We start from the raw sequence: 19,774 nt of genomic DNA, 5'->3' as shown, positions 1-19,774 counted from the left end.
GTGCCCCTTTCTATGTCCTTAGTGCCCCCAATGCCTCCTTCCTATGTACCCCTCCTAGTAGCATCCAGACTTTGTCCCACCCCCACTCCCGATGCCAGCCTTCCTGCCTGCCTCCCATCCCCCTGAGCAGCATATTTCCTTTGAACCCCCCAACCCCACCATGCCAGCCTGCCTGCCTTCCATCCTCCTGAGCATCATGTTTCCATTGAAATCCCCCTGCCCCCCTCGATGCCAACCTTCCTGCCTGCCTCCCATCCCCCTGAGCAGCATGTTTTTAACCCCTCCCCCCAAGCCGACCCTATTTATTTATTTAGATTTTTATCCCGTCCTCCCAGTAGCTCAGAACGGTCTACAAGTGAACATATACAATGGAGAGTAATTAGACATATAAGAAGTACAACAGGTTTAAATGTTTGGACTTACAAGAATGTGATGTAATTTAAATAAAGGGAGAATACAGCAAATTAAGAGTAGAGTTTAAATATAAGTAGTTTAGTTTAAGTACAGTTCTATGAGTTTAGATACAGTTTGTCAGTGTGAAGACTAAGAGAGGACTATACTGAAATTTAGGGAGAAGATAGGCAGGGGAGAGAGGAGAGAGGGGGGCTTAAGGGGGGGAGTAGACAGAGGGTGATCTTTAGTTGAAGAGGAGGGTTTTTATCAATTTACGGAATGTTAATAATGAGTTCTGTTGTCTGAGGTTTTTTTTTTTTTTTTATAATTTTTTTTTATACTTTTACAAGTTAACATTCAATCAATACATGAAGGAAATATAACAATCTAATAGGAAAAACAAATATTAATTATAAAATAATATCACATAGTAACTATGAGTAAAGTCCACAATCTGAGAGGAGAAGGAATCAATCACTTCCAAGGGTAGTTGGTTCCAAGCAATAAACTAAATTACAAATAACAGAGTGCAGTTGGAATTATTTAACTAATGGCCTGCTGGGCTGATTCCATGGAGGTGTCTGGAATTCTTGTAGTTACTTTACCTTCAAGAAAAAACTGCAATTGATCGGGTTCATAAAAAATATATCTATTACACTGATAGGTAATACAGCATTTACAGGGGAAACGTAATTGAAAGGTTGCCCCTAAACTCAAAACAGACTGACGACAAGCCAGAAACTTCTTACGTCTGGCTTGTGTCCATTTAGATACATCAGGAAATATACAAATTTTTAATCCATGAAATTCCACCTTATCAGTCCTATAGAATAGGCGAAGAATTGCTTCTTTATCTTGAAGAAAGACAAAAGTTACCAATAAAGTAGCTCTATTCGTTATATCTTCTTGAGATGTCTCCAGCATACCAGTGAGATCTAATTCTCCTGGTATAGCATTCCCTTTATCTTTGTCCTCCTTTGGTAAATTTAGGTAATATATCTTTTGTAATGGTGGCATATTGTTTTCAGGAAATTTCAGGACGGTATTCAAAAAGGACTGAAATAGGTCCCTAGGAGATTGAAACTTGGAGATAGGAAAATTTAGAAATCTCAGGTTTAAGTTCCTATTAGCGTTTTCCAAATTCTCAATTTTCCTGGCAAATAAAGCTTTCTCCTTAAGTTGTAAATTAGTGGTAATCTTCCCATCTGCCACAGATTTCTCCAATTTGTCCATTCTATTAGACTGTTGCTGAAGTTTCTCTTCAAAAGCTTTAAATTTACTATTAGTATTTTGTGTAGAAAGTACAATTTGGGAGCATACCTTGTGTAAAGTCTCCATAGCACTCCATAATGCCTCCATGTCAATCACCGCTGGTTTAATCAGGGGAGCAGGGGCAGCTATTCCGGGGGGCTCCACCAAGGGATCCACCTCTACCTTCCCAGCCTCGCACTGACTTCCAGATCCTCCAAAGCTCAATGCTGACTGCAAAGGAGTCAGCAAGCTATAATTCCCATCCGGGGTCAGGGGTGAGACCTGCAGCGCCGTCAGAGACGTCAATTCTGGCGCTTCCTGTACGTCTGAGGGCGTCCCCGACATCATCCCGGGACGCGGAGGTACTCCAGGCCCGAAAGGGCTAAGCGAAACGTCGCCTTCCAAGACCGAGGTCTGCCCACCTCGGTCAGTGGATAAGCCCTCACCAACTGGAACGACATAAGATGTTATTGCCGCTTGCCGAGTCAATGAAGTGGAAGAGGAGACAGGAAGCACACTCCTCTGCTTACCCCTGCGCTTGGGCATCACAGGTAAATTTCTTTGTAGAAAGTTGAAAATTGCCGAACAGAGCAGGAGCCACCTGATAGCTCGACTCACTCCGACGCCATCTTGATTCCCTCACCCCTCAATTGTCTGAGTTGAGGGGGGAGTTGGTTCCAGAGGTGTGGAATGAAGTGGCTGTAGGATCGTTTGCGGGCAGTTTCTGTGAGGAGGGACCTTCCGGGGGGGGGGGGGGGGGGCATAGGCGTATCTCCGATTTTGAGCGGAGGGTGCGAGTGGGGGTGTAGATGGGAAGCTTGGATTTTATGTAGGAGGGGGTGGTGGAATAAATTCTCTTGTGGGCAATTGCCAGGGCCTTGAAAGCACAGCGCTGGCTAATTGGGAGCCAGTGCTCAGCACGAAGTGCTGGGGAGATGGGATCGTGGTAGTTGAGGTTGTGTAGGAGGCGGATAGCTGCATTTTGGACCCGTTGGAGGCGTTTGAGATTATTTTTGGTTAGTCCATTAAATAGGGAGTTACAATAATCCATTCTGAAGAGGACATATGCGTAGAGGAGTTGGGCGAGGTCCGGTGTGGAGATGTAGGGTTTGATCCTTTTCAGTTGACGAAGGTAGTAGAAGGAGGTGGAGATTACTTGGGATATGTGGGCAGATAGGGATATGTGTCCGTCTAGGGTTACTCCTAGGCTGCGAACCTGATCTGTTGCCGTTAGTAGAGTGGAGTCCCATGCTAGTGTAGGACGTGGGTATTTGGTGTGTTTTTTTCTGATCCATAAGAGTTCGGTTTTAGAGGCGTTAAGTTGAAGTTTGTTGTTTGACATCCAAGTTTTCATGTCAGAGAGGCAGTGTTGGAGGTTAGCAATTTGGGACGACCGGTTCTCGCCTAGAGGGAGGAGCAGCTGGATGTCATCTGCATAAGAGTGGATTTTAATGTTATATTTCTGCGCTATATCGATGACAGGCCTGATGTAGAGGTTGAATAGGAGGGGGGATAGAAGGGCGCCTTGAGGAACACCATATTTGATAGGCTTGGGGTTAGATTTATGTGTCCCTAGTAGGACAGTCTGGGTCCTTTGATGGAGGAAGGAGGTGATCCATTGGAGGGCTGTGTCCTTAATTCCGAGGTCGTAGAGTCTGGATGTGAGGAGATGGTGGTCGACTGTGTCAAAGGCAGCGCTGAGGTCAAGTAGAACTAGTAGGGCATCACTGCCTTTGTCGAGTATTGACCAGCTGTCATCAATGATATCAAGGAGTACTGATTCTGTGCTGTGGCCTTTTCGGAAGCCGGATTGGGCTGGGGATAGAGCAGCTTGTTCTTCAATGAACGGGTGTAGTCGGTGGAGCACAATTCGTTCAAGGAGTTTGGAGACAAATGGGAGGTTGGAGACTGGGCGATAGTTGCCAGGTTCGTTAGGATCAAGGGTGGGTTTTTTGAGAGTGGGCTTGATAATAGCTGACTTCCAGCTGAGGGGAACAGTCCCAGTGGTTAGAGAGGTGTTAATGATGGGGAGGATGGATTCTGCCATGGCATCTTCTGTGGACAGCAGGAGGCTGGATGGGCAGGGGTCGAGGATGGTGTTGGAGGGTTTGAGTTCTCTCAGTGTTTCGAGAACCTCAGTATGAGTGGCTATATGAAATTGGGAGAGAGCGGGGGAAGAGGGGGTATTTGGAATCGGCTGGGGCTGAGTAGGAGCGGGTTTGGTGTTGGCGTCAAGATTATCTCGGATGGTTTATACTTTGGACTGGAAGAAGTCCGAGAGAGTCTCGCTATCGAGTTCTGTTTGGTTGCTGTGACTATTTCTTTGGGTGTTAGTGAAGAGTTGGTTTGTGAGGGTGAACAGTTGTTTAGATCTAGAAGGGGCTAGTTGTAGGAGGCGAGAGTAGTAGGTCTTTTTTGCTTCTAGAATGGCTGCTTTGTAGGTGATGGATATGTTATTCCAGTGGGCTTTGGTTTCTGTGCATGGGTGTTTGATCCAGATCCTTTCTGCTTTTCTCAGTGATCGTTTTATGGATCGGAGGTCATTAGTGTACCAGGGAGCAGGTGCTTTGTTGGTGATTATTTGGGTTGTTTTTGTCTGGACAAAGCTATTATAGAGGGATTGGATGTTGGAGTGCCATGTGGAGGCTGCCAGGTCAATGGAGTGGGGATGTTGGGTGCAGGTTTCATTTAGGGTGCAAATACCCGCGGCCATGGCTTGAGGGCTGACCGAATTAGGGAGTTGACATAGGGTGGGGTGGTAGGATCTTTACGCGGGGATAGGGTAGTTTCGAGTGGGAGTTCGAATTCAATGAGGTGGTGATCTGACCATGGGACAGGTGTGGTGGTATAAGTTTGTTGGGGCTCTGCAGTTGGGTCTCTGAGGGTGAAGAGCAAGTCTAAGATGTTGCCTGCTGAGTGCGTGGGGGTGGTTATAGCTTGGTGGAATCCCAGGTCGGAGAGGGAGGAGAGGAAGTTGTCAATTTGTCCTGAAGTGTTGGGGTAGTCTGGGAAATTGAAATCTCCCAGGATTGTCACGTGTTTGTGTGAGATAGATAGTTTGGTGATGAATTCGAGGAGGGTCTCTAGGGTATCTGCTGGGGAGTTGGGAGTTCCGTAGAGGAGTATGAGGGCGATTTTTTGTTTGTGGCCTATGGTGAACGCAATTGCTTCTAGGGAGGGAATATTAATGGAGTTTATCAGTTTTGGTGTGGCGGAGGTCTTGACAATGGTAGTCACTCCACCTCCTTTCCCAGAGGTACGTGAGCAGGCGAGGGCCTGGTAGCCTGGAGGACATAGTTCGCCTAGTGTTATCCCATCATTGTCTTGGAGCCAGGTTTCAGTGATCATGAGGGCGTCCCAAGTCTTGTCACAGATGAGGTCGTGTAGGAGGAAGGATTTATTGTTAACTGATCTTGCATTGATGAGTGCCAGTTTGAGTGTATTGCGGGAAGGGGCTTGTGGGGAGGGAAGAATGGGGATGAGGTTGGCAGGGTTTCTGGTACGGCTTTTTTTAGGTTGGGGGGAGAGATCACCGTATCTGCCTTGGCCTGTAATAATGGGGATGGTGAAGTATAGTGTTGTAAGGAGTGTAGGGGAAGTGGTGAGGGGGGGGGGGGGCGGGAGGGTGGTTTGTAAAGTTGTGGGAGGGGAGGTGGGGAAGGTGGTGGCCTGAAGAATTGGAAGCATGGCAGGAGGGGGGTTTGAGGCGTTGGGTCGGAGGAATTCAGGAGAGTCTCGCTATCAAGTTGCGGCTAAGTCCTACTGTTGTAGTTAAAGTCTGATGGGGGTCAATTATGACAGAGCTAAGTCAGGAGCTTGGAGCCGAATTGTTATTATTGGGGCAACTGGAGGAGCAATTAGAGAAGGAGAAAGCTAGGAGACAGAAAAAAGAAAGGAACCAGAGAACAAACAAGTTGAGTTGATGAGGATTGAATAATTAATTGTTGCTAGTTATAATAAGTTGTATATGCAGTTATGTTAGTTAGAGAGCATGCAGCTTGTACGAGATATATATGTATGCTAAACAGTTATACATGAATTATATATGCAGGTTAAGCATGCAGAAGTATGCAATTTGAATGTAATTAGAGGGAGCCAGAGTGCTTAGTGCTCTGCGGAGGTGCTTGCAACAAGAAAAAAGAAAGAAATAGCTCCATGGGGGAGTCAGGTCAGAGGATTCTGGAAACACTGCCAACTGCAGGTTTCAGCCAGGGAGCCCTTCCCCTGAGTGGAGCCGCTTGGAGATCCCGCTGGACTGAGGGAGGGGCGGAGCAGGGCTCCCACGCTCCTCTCCTCTCCTTGGTCAATGGTGCAGGAGAAAAGGCTGCACTTGGTGGGGGAGAACTTTTCAGGCTCCCGAGGACTCGCGCTGGACTGAGGGAGGGGCGGAGCAGGGCTCCCACGCTCCTCTCCTCTCTTTGGCCGGTCTTCTACTGGCCTAATTTCCTCTGCCGTGGCCAATAGAAGACTGCGAAGCAGCGTGTTTACTGTGCCTGGGATGCTGCTGGAGCTGCGAGGTTTGTTGGCCGTCTAGCGGTCGGAGGGTCGGCTGGGAGGGTCAACGGGGGTTTCTGGTGTGCCGGGTAGGGTCGGCGGCGGAGGGGGGGAGTCACGGCGTGTTAGTGGTGTGCCGGGTAGGATCAGTGGCATCAGGGTGGAGTCGCGGCGTGTTACCTGCCGCCGGTCCTTAGACACACGCATGCGTACTCTTACCTGCCACAGCCTGACAGATCAGGGATCAGGGAACACGGGGTAAGAGTGCGCATGAGCGTTTAGCATTTTATTATATAGGATAGTATGATTTCAGTTACCCCAACATTGACTGATTAAATGTTACATTGGTGCTAGGGAGGTAAAATTCCTAGATGTCATAAATGACTGCTTCTTGGAGCAACTGGAACTAAAAAGAGGAGGAGATATTTTAGATTTGGTCCTTAGTGGAATGCAAGGCATAGTACAGGAGTTAACTGTGTTGGGTCCGCTGGGAAACAGTGATCATAATGTGAACAAATTTGAGATATCTGGAGTGACATCGCAAAATAAATCTGCTGTAGAGGCATTTAATTTTCAAATGGGAGACTATGATAAATTGAGGAAAATGGTTAAAAAGAAGTTAAAAGGATCAATTGCAAAGGTTAGGACTGTAAATCAAATGTGGAAGCTATTTAAAAATACCATCATGGAAGCCCAGACCAGATGTATTCCACGTATCAGCAAAGGTGGAAAGAAGAGGAAACAAAAGCCAGCATGATTAAAAGGTGAAGTGAAAGAAGCTATTAGAGCCCCCCCAAAAAAACCCCATCCTTTAAAGAATGGAAAAGGATCCGAATGAAGAAAAAAAGAAGAGACACAAGCACAGTCAAGTTAAATGCAAAGCTGTTGGTGGCTAGGAGGTGCTGTGCTTGCTTTCGCAGGACCCGAAGCACATGGGGAGATTCGGAGGAGGCTGAGCGGGTGAGCGAAAAGGTGCAGATAGGAACGGAGAGAGAGGCAGTCTGAACAGGGAGAGACATCAGTGAGGAGCGGAGGACGGAGAGGACAAAGCACAGAGGAGCGGAGAGAAAGGCAGACTGACCGGAGAGAGACAGCATTAAGGAGCCAAGCAGGCAGAGGGGGACCGTGCAAAGTCGAGGGGAGAGAGGCGAGAGATAGCTCTGCCTACCCCCCGACGTCACCAGCTGACTCGCTCATAAAAGGGGAGCAGCCAATGGAGAGGAGAACAGCTGTTGGTGACTAGGAGGTGCTGTGCTTGCTTTCGCAGGACCCGAAGCACTTGGGGAGATTCGGAGGAGGCTGAGCGGGTGAGCGAAAAGGTGCAGATAGGAACGGAGAGAGAGGCAGTGTGAACGGGGAGCGACATCAGTGAGGAGCGGAGGGCAGAGAGGACAGAGCACAGAGGAGTGGAGAGAAAGGTAGACTGACCGGAGAGAGACAGCATTAAGGAGCTGAGCAGGCAGAAGGGGACCGAGCGAAGTCGAGGGGAGAGAGGCGAGAGATAGCTCCGCCTACTCCCCGACTTCACCAGCTGACTCGCCCATAAAAGAGGAGCAGCCAACGGCGCGCAGCCGTTCGGCGCGCGGCGAAGGCGAGCGGCAAAGGTGCTCGTCTTAGTGAGAGCGCCTTTGAGAAGGAGCCAGGAGCCCAGGCAGCCCAGCAGCGATATTTAACTTCTGTAAAATAAACCACAGGTACTTCCTCTCTACTCATTTCTCTCTTCTCTCTCTACTCTTACAGCTAACTGCGCGCCGGGCACAACCCATTCACACCGTGGGACATAGGAACAAGAAAGGAGTAATGGAGGCTGTAGGAACCCAGCTGAGCTACCCAGTATACTGCACCGAGTGTCATATGTATGACTACCTCCCCTCTGGGAGCCAGGCATACATATGCGGTCGATGCCAGGAACTGGATAGCCTGAAGAAGGAGGTTGGGAGACTGCAGGTTAAAAGTCCAGGAGCTGGAGGGACTTTGCACCATAGAGGAGCACTGCTGGGAAACTGAAGACACCACCAGAGAGAGCCACATCACAGAACAAGTTAGAGAGCTCGAGAAGTTCATCGAGGAGGCGTGCAGGATGGTGGAGGCGCAGGACCACCAGCACAGCAGGAGGGAACCAACAGTTGGATGACAGAATCCACCAGACGCCATGGGAGTAGGACCTTGCGGAGGATCTGGACAGGCAGATAAGGTGGAGACCCAACAGAGCCCGGAAGAAAGGACCAGCGGAGTGCGCCACTGACACAGACCTGAGACCAGAGAGACAGTTGAGGAAGGGGAGATCCGCTATCGTAGTGGGAGACTCAATCTTGAGAGAAGTGGACAGTCACATAGCCGGAGGGAGAGAGGACCGACTAGTGACATGTCTCCCGGGGGCAAGAACGACGGATGTCATCGACAGAATTGAGAGGATCCTGGAGGGAGCCAAGACGGAGGAGACAGCAGTAGTAATCCACATTGGAACCAACGACGTCAGCAGGAGGAACTACAACAGGATTACACTAACCGACCAGTTCAGGATCCTGGGGAGGAAACTGAAACTGAGGACAAGGAAGATAGCCTTCTCGGAGATCCTGCCAGTACCGAGAGCGGATGCAAGGAGGCAGAGCGAACTACAAGCAATAAACGGTTGGCTGAGGAGATGGTGCGAAGAGGAGGGTTTCCACTTTGTTCGGAACTGGCAACTTTCTTGGGGAAGAACAAGCTCTACAGGAGAGACGGACTGCACCTGAGCACGGCTGGGACGAGGATGCTGGCACGCAACGTCCAGAGCGTCATAGACTTGGCTTTAAACTGAGGAGAAGGGGAAAGCCGATAGTTGATCTGACCTTGACACATCGGACAATAGTATCAAATAAAGATACTGAGCAAGGACATTGTAAAAGAGGGCTCGGGACTGAAGGGGAATTTTTGGAAAAAGGACCTAAGGACGCAATGCAGGGGCCCAGGGCATAAATGAAACTAGCAATCAGGATCAACAGAGAACAACAGGAGGCAGAGGGGCAAGGACACTGTAAACGAGGGCTCGGGACTGAGTGGGAATTTTTGGAAAAAGGACCTAAGGTCGCAATACAGGGGCCCAGGGCACAAATGAAACTAGCAAGCAGGATCAACAGAGAACAACGGGAGCCAGAGGGGCAACCAAAAATGGGGAAACAGGCTGAGGACGGAACAGACACAACGCAGGTGGAAGATGACCGAGATGAGGCTCGGGGACTAGCAGCCCATGAGGGGGTCGCCAGGAGCGCCAAACCACAAGAAAAACCAGCAGGGAAGGCAAACAAGCGGGACTTACATTGCCTATACACCAATCTTGGAGCCTAAGGGCCAAAATGGGAGAGCTGGAAATCATAGCCAGCCAGAAGGACCTAGACATAATTGGAGTCATAGAAACATGGTGGACTGATGACAATAAATGGGATGTAGCCATACCAGGGTACAAACTCTACAGGAGGGACAGGACACACAAGAAGGGTGGAGGAATAGCACTATATATAAAAGATTCCATACCCTCAACTAGGATGGAAACAACAGTAAAGGCGGATGGCTTGGAATCACTATGGGTTAAGCTACCGGGAGGAACTGGAACAGATCTAAAATTGGGACTGTACTATTGCCCACCTGGACAATCGGAAGAAATCGACCAGGACCTGGAGACTGAACTGAAGCAGGTATGCAAAAGCGGAAGTGTGGTGTTGATGGGGGACTTCAACTACCCTGGGATAGACTGGAGTATCGGGCACTCAAACTGCACGAGGAAGACCAAATTCCTGGAGGCCACGAGGGACTGTTTCATGGAACAGCTGGTCATGGAACCAACACGGGGAGATGCCACTCTTGACCTAATCTTCAATGGTCTAGGGGGACCCGCAAAAGAGGTGGCGGTACTAGCCCCACTAGGAAACAGCGATCACAACACGATCCATTTTAGGCTAGAAATCGGATCATCAAAGGTGAAAAGAACCACAACAACGGCACTCAACTTCAAAAAAGGAAATTATGATGCCATGAGGAAAATGGTAAGAAAGAAACTCAACGGAAACACAAGGAAGATGGAGTCCGTAGAAAAAGCCTGGACCCTACTCAAGGGCATGGTGCACGAAGCACAGAACCTGTGCGTCCCCAAATTTAGGAAAGGGTGCAAAAAAAATAGAACAAAAAACCCAGTGTGGATAACAAATGCAGTGAAAAAGGCGATAAGTGACAAGAAAGCATCGTTCAAAAAATGGAAAAAGGACCAAACAAAGGACAACCAAAAGGAGCACAAAGAACACCAGAAGGAGTGTCACCGAGTGGTTAGGAAAGCAAAAAGAGAATATGAAGAGAGACTGGCGGGGGAAGCAACAAACTTCAAATCATTCTTCAGGTACGTTAAGGGGAAGCAACCAGCAAGGGAGGAAGTGGGACCCTTGGATGATGAAGACAGAAAGGGAGTAGTAAAAGAGGAAAAAGAGATAGCTGACAAGTTAAATGAGTTCTTCATGTCAGTCTTCACGAGGGAGGACACAACCAAAATTCCGGAACCCGAAGAGATTGTAAATGGAGATCAGGACGATAAGCTGGTCCAACTAGAGGTAAGCCAAGAAGATGTCCTCAGGCAGATAGACAGGCTAAAGAGTGACAAATCGCCAGGTCCGGACGGCATTCATCCAAGGGTACTCAAGGAACTAAGGAACGAAATAGCAGAGCCACTTCGACAAATATGCAACCTATCCTTAAAAAATGGAGAGGTTCCGGAGGACTGGAAAATAGCAAATGTCACTCCCATCTTCAAGAAAGGTTCAAGGGGTGACCCAGGAAACTACAGGCCGGTGAGCTTGACCTCGGTCCCGGGAAAGATGATGGAAGCGCTGATTAAGGACAGCATCTGTGAGCACATCGAAAACATTGCTAAAGTCGAGTCAGCATGGCTTCTGCAAGGGTAGGTCATGCCTCACAAACTTATTGTACTTCTTTGAGGGGGTAAACAGCCAGGTGGATAAAGGGGAATCCATAGACATCATTTACCTTGACTTCCAAAAAGCCTTCGACAAGGTACCACACGAAAGACTGCTTAAGAAGCTATGGAACCACGGGGTGCAAAGGGAGGTCCACCGATGGATCAAAAACTGGCTAGCAGACAGGAAACAGAGGGTTGGAGTTAAGGGCCATTACTCAGACTGGCAACGGGTCACGAGCGGAGTTCCGCAGGAGTCGGTGTTGGTACCGCTCTGGTTCAATATATTTATCAACGACCTGGAGGCGGGAACAAAATGTGAGCTCATTAAATTTGCGGATGACACCAAACTATATAGAAGGGTTAAAACCACGGAAGACTGCGAAGATCTCCAAAAGGATCTGACGACACTGGAAGAGTGGGCCAAAAAGTGGTAAATGAGCTTCAACATAGGGAAATGCAAGGTCATACATGTGGGGAAAAAGAACCCGATGTTCACTTACAAAATGGGGGGATCATTGCTAGGGGTAAGTAACCTTGAAAGAGACCTGGGAGTGATGGTGGACACAACATTGAAGACGTCGGCGCAGTGCGCCACAGCCTCAAGGAAAGCAAACAAAATGTTGGGTATCATCAAGAAGGGTATCACAACCAGGACGAAGGAAGTCATCCTGCCACTTTATCGTGCAATAGTGCGCCCGCATCTGGAATACTGCATCCAGTACTGGTCGCCGTACCTCAGGAAGGACATGGCAGTGCTTGAGGGAGTCCAGAGAAGAGCAACTAAGCTACTAAAGGGCATGGAAAACCTCTCATATACTGACAGACTGAAAGAGCTGTTCTCTCTGGAGAAGTGGAGACTTAGAGGAGACATGATAGAAACCTTCAAGATCATGGAGGGCATAGAAAAAGTAGACAGGGACAGATTTTTCAAATTATGGGGAACCACAAGTACGAGGGGGCACTCGGAGAAATTGAAAGGGGACAGGTTTAGAACAAACGCTAGGAGGTTCTTTTTCACCCAGAGGGTGGTGGATACATGGAAAGCACTTCCGGAGGCTGTGATATGCAGAAGCATGTTACAGGGCTTCAAAGAAGGTTTGGATAGGTTCCTAAAGGACAAAGGGATTGAGGGGTACAGATAGGAGTAGAGGCAGGTTATAGGGATATGAGTAAGAGGTAAGTTATAGAAATAGTCAGGGATCACTGCTCAGGCAATAGGCCTGATGGGCCGCCACGGGAGCGGACCGCTGGGTGAGATGGACCTCTGGTCTGCCTCAGCGGAGGCAACTTCTTATGTTCTTATGATAAAGACAGCTACGAAAGAAAATGAAGAGAAATTTGTAAAAGAGGCAAAAACTCATAAAAATTTTTAGGTACATCAGAAGCAGAAAATCTGTAAGGGAATCTGTGGGACCGTTCGATGTTCAAGGAGCAAAAGGGGCACTCAGGGAGGATAAAGCCATAGCAGAGAGACTAAATAAATTCTTTGCTTCGGTCTTTATTCTTATTTTCTTATGTTCCCCCTCCCCACTTCCAGGATTAAGCTTCTCATCTCCTGTGCTCTCTCAGTCCTATGGTCAGCAACCCCCAGCAAAATCTCCCCCTCTCCTCCCTTCCCTTCCCCATGCAACCACTTTTCTCTATACCTGTTTCCAGAACTATCCTGACCTCTGTTTGACTGGAAATTACATCACAGGACAGTGATATATTTCTTGTCAGGCAGAGCATGTGATGCAGAAGCTTGCCTGAGCATGGGCCTGTACAGCAAAGCCCCATGCCAGCACAGAAGGAACATTGGAGCATTGGGAACAGGTATAGGGGGAAGCAGAACAATGGCTGTTGGCTGCTGCCTGTGAGACTAGGGAAGAGCCCGGGACATGAAATGCTAGCCCCTGGAGAGAATGGGGGAGGTTGAGGTGAGATGCTGAAACAGGTGTGGGTGAGTAGGGAAGGGGAAAAATTATGATACTCACTTATAGTTGGCTGACTCACTCCAACATTGGGCTTTAAAAATGGTCATAAATTTTGTGACCTATACATAGTATACATGGCATGTTCAAAAATGAGGTAGTTCTTGTGGGGCAGCTGCACAAAACCCTCCTGTACAAGCTCAGAAATTGTTCTAATAATTTTTAGCTCTGCAGAGCTCTTCCATTTTGTTGCTGTTGTGTAGCCATTAATCTTGTCTTTAAAGAAATCTCTGTTACAGGTAAGCTATTCTTCTTTCACTAACTTGTTAATTTTGTCATTAGGGTCTACTGAAAAGGATGGGAAATAGAGGTTACTAGCTCGATATCTAACACTTTTTTTCTACTTCAAATTTTAGAAAGCTGGCAGAATTGGTGGTTGGTTCCGAGCAGGAAGAAAGTGAAAGTAATCAAAGGGTTTATGTACCAAATAAAGATGCATCAGAGGTAATATATCAAATTTGCTTTGAATGTAGACTTGCTTTGGTTCACTTATCTTTGTGGAAATAAAAATATGCAACAACCATATGTCCAGTGAAACAAATAAAAGTATATGTGGTAAATTAAATAATTGATATTCAGGCTAATTTTCTTTAACATCTTGTGGCAAATATTGTACTTGTGAAACATGTTGGTAATATGGGGGGGGGGGGGGTTAAACTATAATCAATAATAACATTTGATTCATGCCTTTATTTAAACTTTCTTTTTTTCAGCTTGATGAGATGAAACTAATTGAAGAATGTGAACGTCCGCTCCAGGGTCAAAGTGGTCCCATCCAGCAGCTACAGATTTTGAGGCAGGTTTTGCACAGAAAGTACACAGAAGAAGTAAATGCATTAAAAAAACAGCACAGTGAAGAATTAGAAAGGCACATGGCTAACCTTAAAGAACTGCAGAGTCTTGAAAATACATCCCTAAAGGAAGAAGTAGTTCAACTGAGCAAACACAAGCAGAAAAACTTAAATGGAGACGTCGGAACTGCTTCTCTACATCTGTCTAGTGACCTAGAAAAAAAAGAACATATGGATGATGATCAGTTTTGGGAAAAACGTTATCAAGAAAAAGTGGAAGAGGAAATAGCTAAGGTACGTGTAATATTTCAATTATTTTGTCCCTGCAACAGTTGCCAAATTGTATGTAGCCTCTTATTGTTGCTTAAATAGCATTATTCTGAATTGAAGTAGGATAGATTTCTAGAGAAAAAGTGTTACAATATTTTATGTATCTATGTTGTTTTATTTCATGTAAGGCCACAGATTTTGTTATTTCAGCGTTTTTCTACCAGAGCACAATTTGTCACATTTCAGCATTTTTCTACCAGAGCATTTTAATACAAACTGAATACAAATTGCCTCCAGAGAATTTAGCCTAAGTGGGTAGCTGAGGCAAGAGTCTGTGCTCCTTTTACAAAACCACACTAGCAATTTCGTATGGCAAATGTGATGAAGCCCATTGAATTCCTATGGGCTTCATCACTTTTGCCATATGGGAATTGCTAGCATGACTTTGTAAAAGGAGCCCTTTACAAGGGTGTGCTGAAAAGTTTTCAGCCATATCATCTTCCTAAATTCTGAGCATTATTTTACCACTGTAGCTGAAAAGAGTGTTATTTTATTTTACAAAGTACCAATTTGCAGAATCGTAATGCTATATTTTGACATCATTTCAGATCATTGATTGAACCATGTCAATGAAAAGTGTGGAACTCTGAGCGTTATGAAGTTCCTATTCCTGCAGAAGAAAATTCCAAAGGAAATTCATGAATGTATGATGCAAACATTCAGTAACAAAAGCCCATCATACTCCACAGTGAGGAAGTGGTGTGCAAACTTTTAAGGAGATTTCAAGGCCAAAGATGTAGCAAGGTCTGGGAGGCCTCAAACAAGAAGAGAGCCAGATATGGATCTCAATGACGGACAAGTTGAATCCAGAAAGGGGAAGTCGTGAGGCAAAGAGGTCGCACACTCAGCGATGTGTTATTCCAAAGTATACTTTATTGGAGAACAGCACGAAATCAAATATATATATAAATACACATCACAAATATATATAAATACACACACACACACACACACACACATATAAGTCCAGACTAATAATTGTAACTGGACACTCTCTTGATTACATGTACTGCAATGCTACTGGAAATGTCCAGTCCTCTAACTTGTAATCCGCTTAGAACCGCAAGGCACAAGCGGAATAGAAATCACTAATGTAATGTAATGTAATATATATATACACATATATAAATACACATATGTAATATCAATATATATATAAATATATATAAATTCACATATATAAATACAAATATATGTAAATACACAGTATGTCAAAAAATATATATAAATACACATAAACACGCATATAGAAAACAATGCGTAAATTAAAACACCAAATTCTGCATAGATAAGAACATAATATGCTTGAATGCAATGATATGCACGAATGAAGTAACAATGAGAAATGATAAAATATTAAGATATTAGTTTAAAAACACACAAATACAGTTCATATATCAAAATTGATAAGACAAAAAAAACTTTAAATAGGGTCTGGTATTGCTTATAAAAAACTTATATAAATATGAACGTACAAAAATGGAAAGCAATAATAAGCATACTTCATTCGTGCATAACGTATTCAAGCATATTATGTTCTTATCTATGCAGATTTTGGTGTTTTAACTTATGCGCATTTTAATATTATTGCATGTTTATTATTGTTTTCTATATGCATTTTATGTGTATTTATATATGTTTTTTTGATGCAACATTAGACTCTTGACAAAGGCAGGATTGCAAAACATTGCCAGTGTCGAGTCTTTTTATTTGATTCCATGCTGTTCTCCATTAAGGCCTGAAATGTTTATTGAAAGCTTCTATACCACTACTAATGACTGTGGAGTCAATTCAGAGCAGTTTATATGAGTTTTCTGTAATGGTGTTACAATACATGGTAATACCATAGATATGTGGTCTCAAACTCGTGGCCTGGAAGCCACATGCGGCCCGCCAAGTACTATTTATCATCACAAAAGTAAAATAAAACAGTTTCTTGATCATATGTCTCTTTAGTTATAAATGACAATATTAGTATTAAGACTTAGCCAAAAGAAAAGATTTATAAACTATAAAGAAATTACCTCATGCAAAATTGCCATTTCTTTAAGACATTAACTATTTTTTCTGAGGCCCTCCAAGTACCTACAAATCCAAAGTGTGGCCCTGCAAAGGGTTTGAGTTTGAGACCACTGCCATAGATGATACTCACTGATGGTTTGGTATACAGTTTACACATACTATCTTTCCCTATATATACAGTACACTAGGGTATGCTATATTCACCCTGTCTGCTGCATTGTTAAAGTAGTCAATGAAAAGGATGGTCTTTATCCTTTTCTTGAATTTTCTGGTGTCCTTCTCTAATTTTAATTCCTTCGGAAGGGAGTTCTACCACGGTGCTCTTCAACCTTTTTACACCTATGGACCGGCAGAAATAAAAGAATTATTTTGTGGAGTGGCATCGGTCCGCAGACCGGCGGTTAAAGAACACTGGGCTAAGTCGTGGGCCAGACCCTGCCCATCTCTACCCAATCTCCACCCCAGACCCTGCCCCCATAGTCCTAATTGTAACACTATTTTTTCCATTCATTTTTCATATATACACACAATATAATCTTATTAACAATGCATCAATCACACCATGGACCAGCAGTTGAAGAACACAGTTTTGGGCCTGATGCACATGCCAGCCCTGTGGACTGGCAGGAAATTTCTGTGGACTGGCACCGATCCATGGACCAGTGGTTGAAGAATACTGTTCTACCATGTTGGGGCCATTACTGAGAACATTCTTGCCCTGATGCTTTTTTATTTAATGTCTCTGAAGGAGGGTATTTCCAGTAGGTATTCTTGGCTTGGGCACATGCTGGCGTAAGGTTATATAGTCTGATTGCTAGATATTGCAGTTCTGAGAGATGGATGATTTTGTATGTCAGCAACAAGATCTTGAATTTCACTCTGCTTCCAATCAGGAGCCAGTGTAACTGCATCGATTTTCCCAGCAGAAATCTTGCTGCTGCAATTTGTACTACTTGGATCTGCTTGATCATGTACTTTGTAATGCCCAGTAGGATTGCATTGTAATAGTTAAAGATTGAGAGTACCAGGGATATTATTACATTGGACATTGCTTGATGGGTGAGGTAGGGTTTTAGTCCTCTAACCCAGTAGAGTTTGCCATAAGCATTGTTCACTATGCGCTGGATCAGTTTTGTCACGTCCAGGTTTGGGTCTAACCATACACCTAGGTTTCTTACCCTCTCTGTGGGTTTTTATTGAATTGCCAAACTCATCACCAACTATCTCGAGGACCATAACTTACTCTATCCCACGCAATTCGGCTTCAGAACTAACTTCAGCACAGAGACACTACTAGGCTCCCTTATTGACACAGCAAAACAACACCTCAGCATTGGAAAAAAAATGCTGCTCATATAGTTGGACCTGACGCCGGCATTTGACTTGTAGACCATAACATCCTACTGCAAATCTTGGACTCAATAGGCATCTCAGATAAAGTATACTCATGGTTTGAAGATTTCTTAAAATCCAGAACACATACAAAGTAAAATCAGACAAAGAAAAATCCAAACCTTGGTCCAACCCCTGTGGCGTTCCACAAGGATCCCCACTGTCCCCTACTCTCTTCAACCTATATACGGCCTTTCTTGGTGTTTACCTGAACAAACAAGGCCTAACCTCTTATAGCTATGCTAATGACATCACAATCCTCATTCCTTTTGACCAACCAAAGCTGTTAATGACAGACACACTACACCGAACTCTAGTTACAGTTACGACTTGGATGGAAGACCACAAACTGAAACTCAACCCAGACAAAACTAAATTCATCCTCCTAGAAAATAACAAAATCCCAACCATAACTAACTTAGAAATCAACTCTATCAATTACCCTTTGCAAACCACCCTAAAACTACTAGGTATGACTATTGACAAAGGCTGCACCATGCAACCACAAATAAACAAAACAATACAGAAATCTTTCGCAGACTACTGCAACATCCTCTACCTCCCCTGCCCTGCAATAATGATTAAACAATTACAGACAATTCAGAATACAGCTCTGAGAATCATCTACTCACTGAAGAAACATGACCACATTACTGAGGCTTTCATCAACTCACATTGGCTTCCAATCCAGGAAAGAATACAATTTAAATTCTACTGTATACTATTTAAAACTATAAATGGAGACAGCCCAATCTACCTAAACGACTGCATTATCCAAACTACCTCTACCAGGCATAGAAAAACACACACCCCATTCACTTACCCTCCAATCAAAGAAGTAAAACGGAAAAAACTATACGACGGCCTACTAGCCACTCAAACAGCAAAAATAGATAACCAAATCTCCAACCTATTAATAACAACCCCAGACTACAAGATGTTCAGAAAGGAAATAAAAACTATACTATAATCCCTGCCTAAGCTAAGTTCATCATTTAACTTTTTTGACAAACGTGTTTGCTGCTATAGAACTTATATACTAGTGCAGTGTTCTTCAACCTTTTTACACCTGTGGACTAACGGAAATAAAAAAAAATTATTTTGTGGACCGGCAAACTACTAGGACTGAAATTTAAAAACCCCGTTTCTGCCCCGTCTCCATGAGCTTGGTTCCCGCAAACCATCTGATCCCATCCGCACAAGCCTTAACTATGATTTTATATTGAATGTATTTTATTAAAGTATAAAAAGAAACAATATTCTGTACAATTGTCATTTTATAAATACAAATAATACAGAGCAAGGATCAACAAAATCCCTGTCTCCCCTCCCCTTCACATATATCCCCTCTACTATCAAGAAAACTGAATAAACCAGATTATTACAGAATGCTACTAACAGAATACAGCAGTCACACATGACAGGAGTGTTAGGGGAGTGCAACTAGGGCAACTGCCTCCTAGTCAGAGAGAACCCTAAGCCAGCTGGAAGCTATAGAAGTACTGCCTGGGCTTTGCAGTCCCCAGTTATGTCTAACACCAGTTCTAGCAGGATATATATTTCAAATCTGATATATTCTAATCACAAAATAGAAATAAAATTATTTTTTTCTATCTTTTGTTGTCTCTGGTTTCTGCTTTCATCTTCTTTTCACTCTCTTTCTTCCAGCATCTGCCCTTTCTGTCTCTTCAATCTAGCATCTGCCCCTTCCATCCACTGTCTGCCCTCTCCCCCTTCCATATGGTATTTGTCTTCTTTCTATGCCCCTCTCCCCTTTCCATCCAGTCTGTGCCCCCTCTCTCCTTTTTACATGATTAATTCCAGCTTCACTGCTCTCTTCATTTTTATCTCTCCTACACCAGATCTAGCATCTTTGTCTCTCTCTGCTTATTTCTCTGCTGACCCCTTTCCATCATCAATCTCTCTCTCTCTCTCTCTCTCGCTCTCTCTACTTTCTCATTCCTGTCTCTCCCCTTCCCCTTCTCTAATCTCCCTGCCAGCTGTTTCCTTCCTGTTTTCCTTCTCCCTTCTGTCCTCCTTCTGTCCAACAAGTAACTCTCTTCCTTTCCCTTTCCCTCCTCCCTTCCCAGCAGCATTTCTCCTTCTCCTATCCTCCAGGTCCAGTAGCAGCTGCCCCTTTATTTTCCCTTGTCCAACAACTTCCCAGACTCCTTTCTCTCTTCCTCTCC

General features: G+C 44.8%; 1 protein-coding gene across 7 annotated transcripts in view; it reads left to right on the top strand.

The window, feature by feature from the left end:
• Positions 1 to 19,774, top strand: part of AKAP9 (A-kinase anchoring protein 9) — a 409,648-nt gene that overhangs the window by 104,199 nt on the left and 285,675 nt on the right. For all 7 annotated transcript variants that reach the window (XM_033931174.1, XM_033931171.1, XM_033931173.1 and 4 more), the window contains 2 exons: positions 13,407 to 13,494; positions 13,764 to 14,135. In XM_033931174.1, the coding sequence (XP_033787065.1) occupies positions 13,407 to 13,494; positions 13,764 to 14,135 (460 nt within the window). The remainder of the gene's footprint in view (positions 1 to 13,406; positions 13,495 to 13,763; positions 14,136 to 19,774) is intronic.

This window comes from Geotrypetes seraphini, chromosome 2 (assembly GCF_902459505.1).
Source record: "Geotrypetes seraphini chromosome 2, aGeoSer1.1, whole genome shotgun sequence".
Lineage (NCBI taxonomy): Eukaryota > Metazoa > Chordata > Amphibia > Gymnophiona > Dermophiidae > Geotrypetes > Geotrypetes seraphini.
The sequence above is the reverse complement of the archived record's forward strand: the minus strand, read 5'-3'. Positions and strand labels throughout refer to the sequence as shown.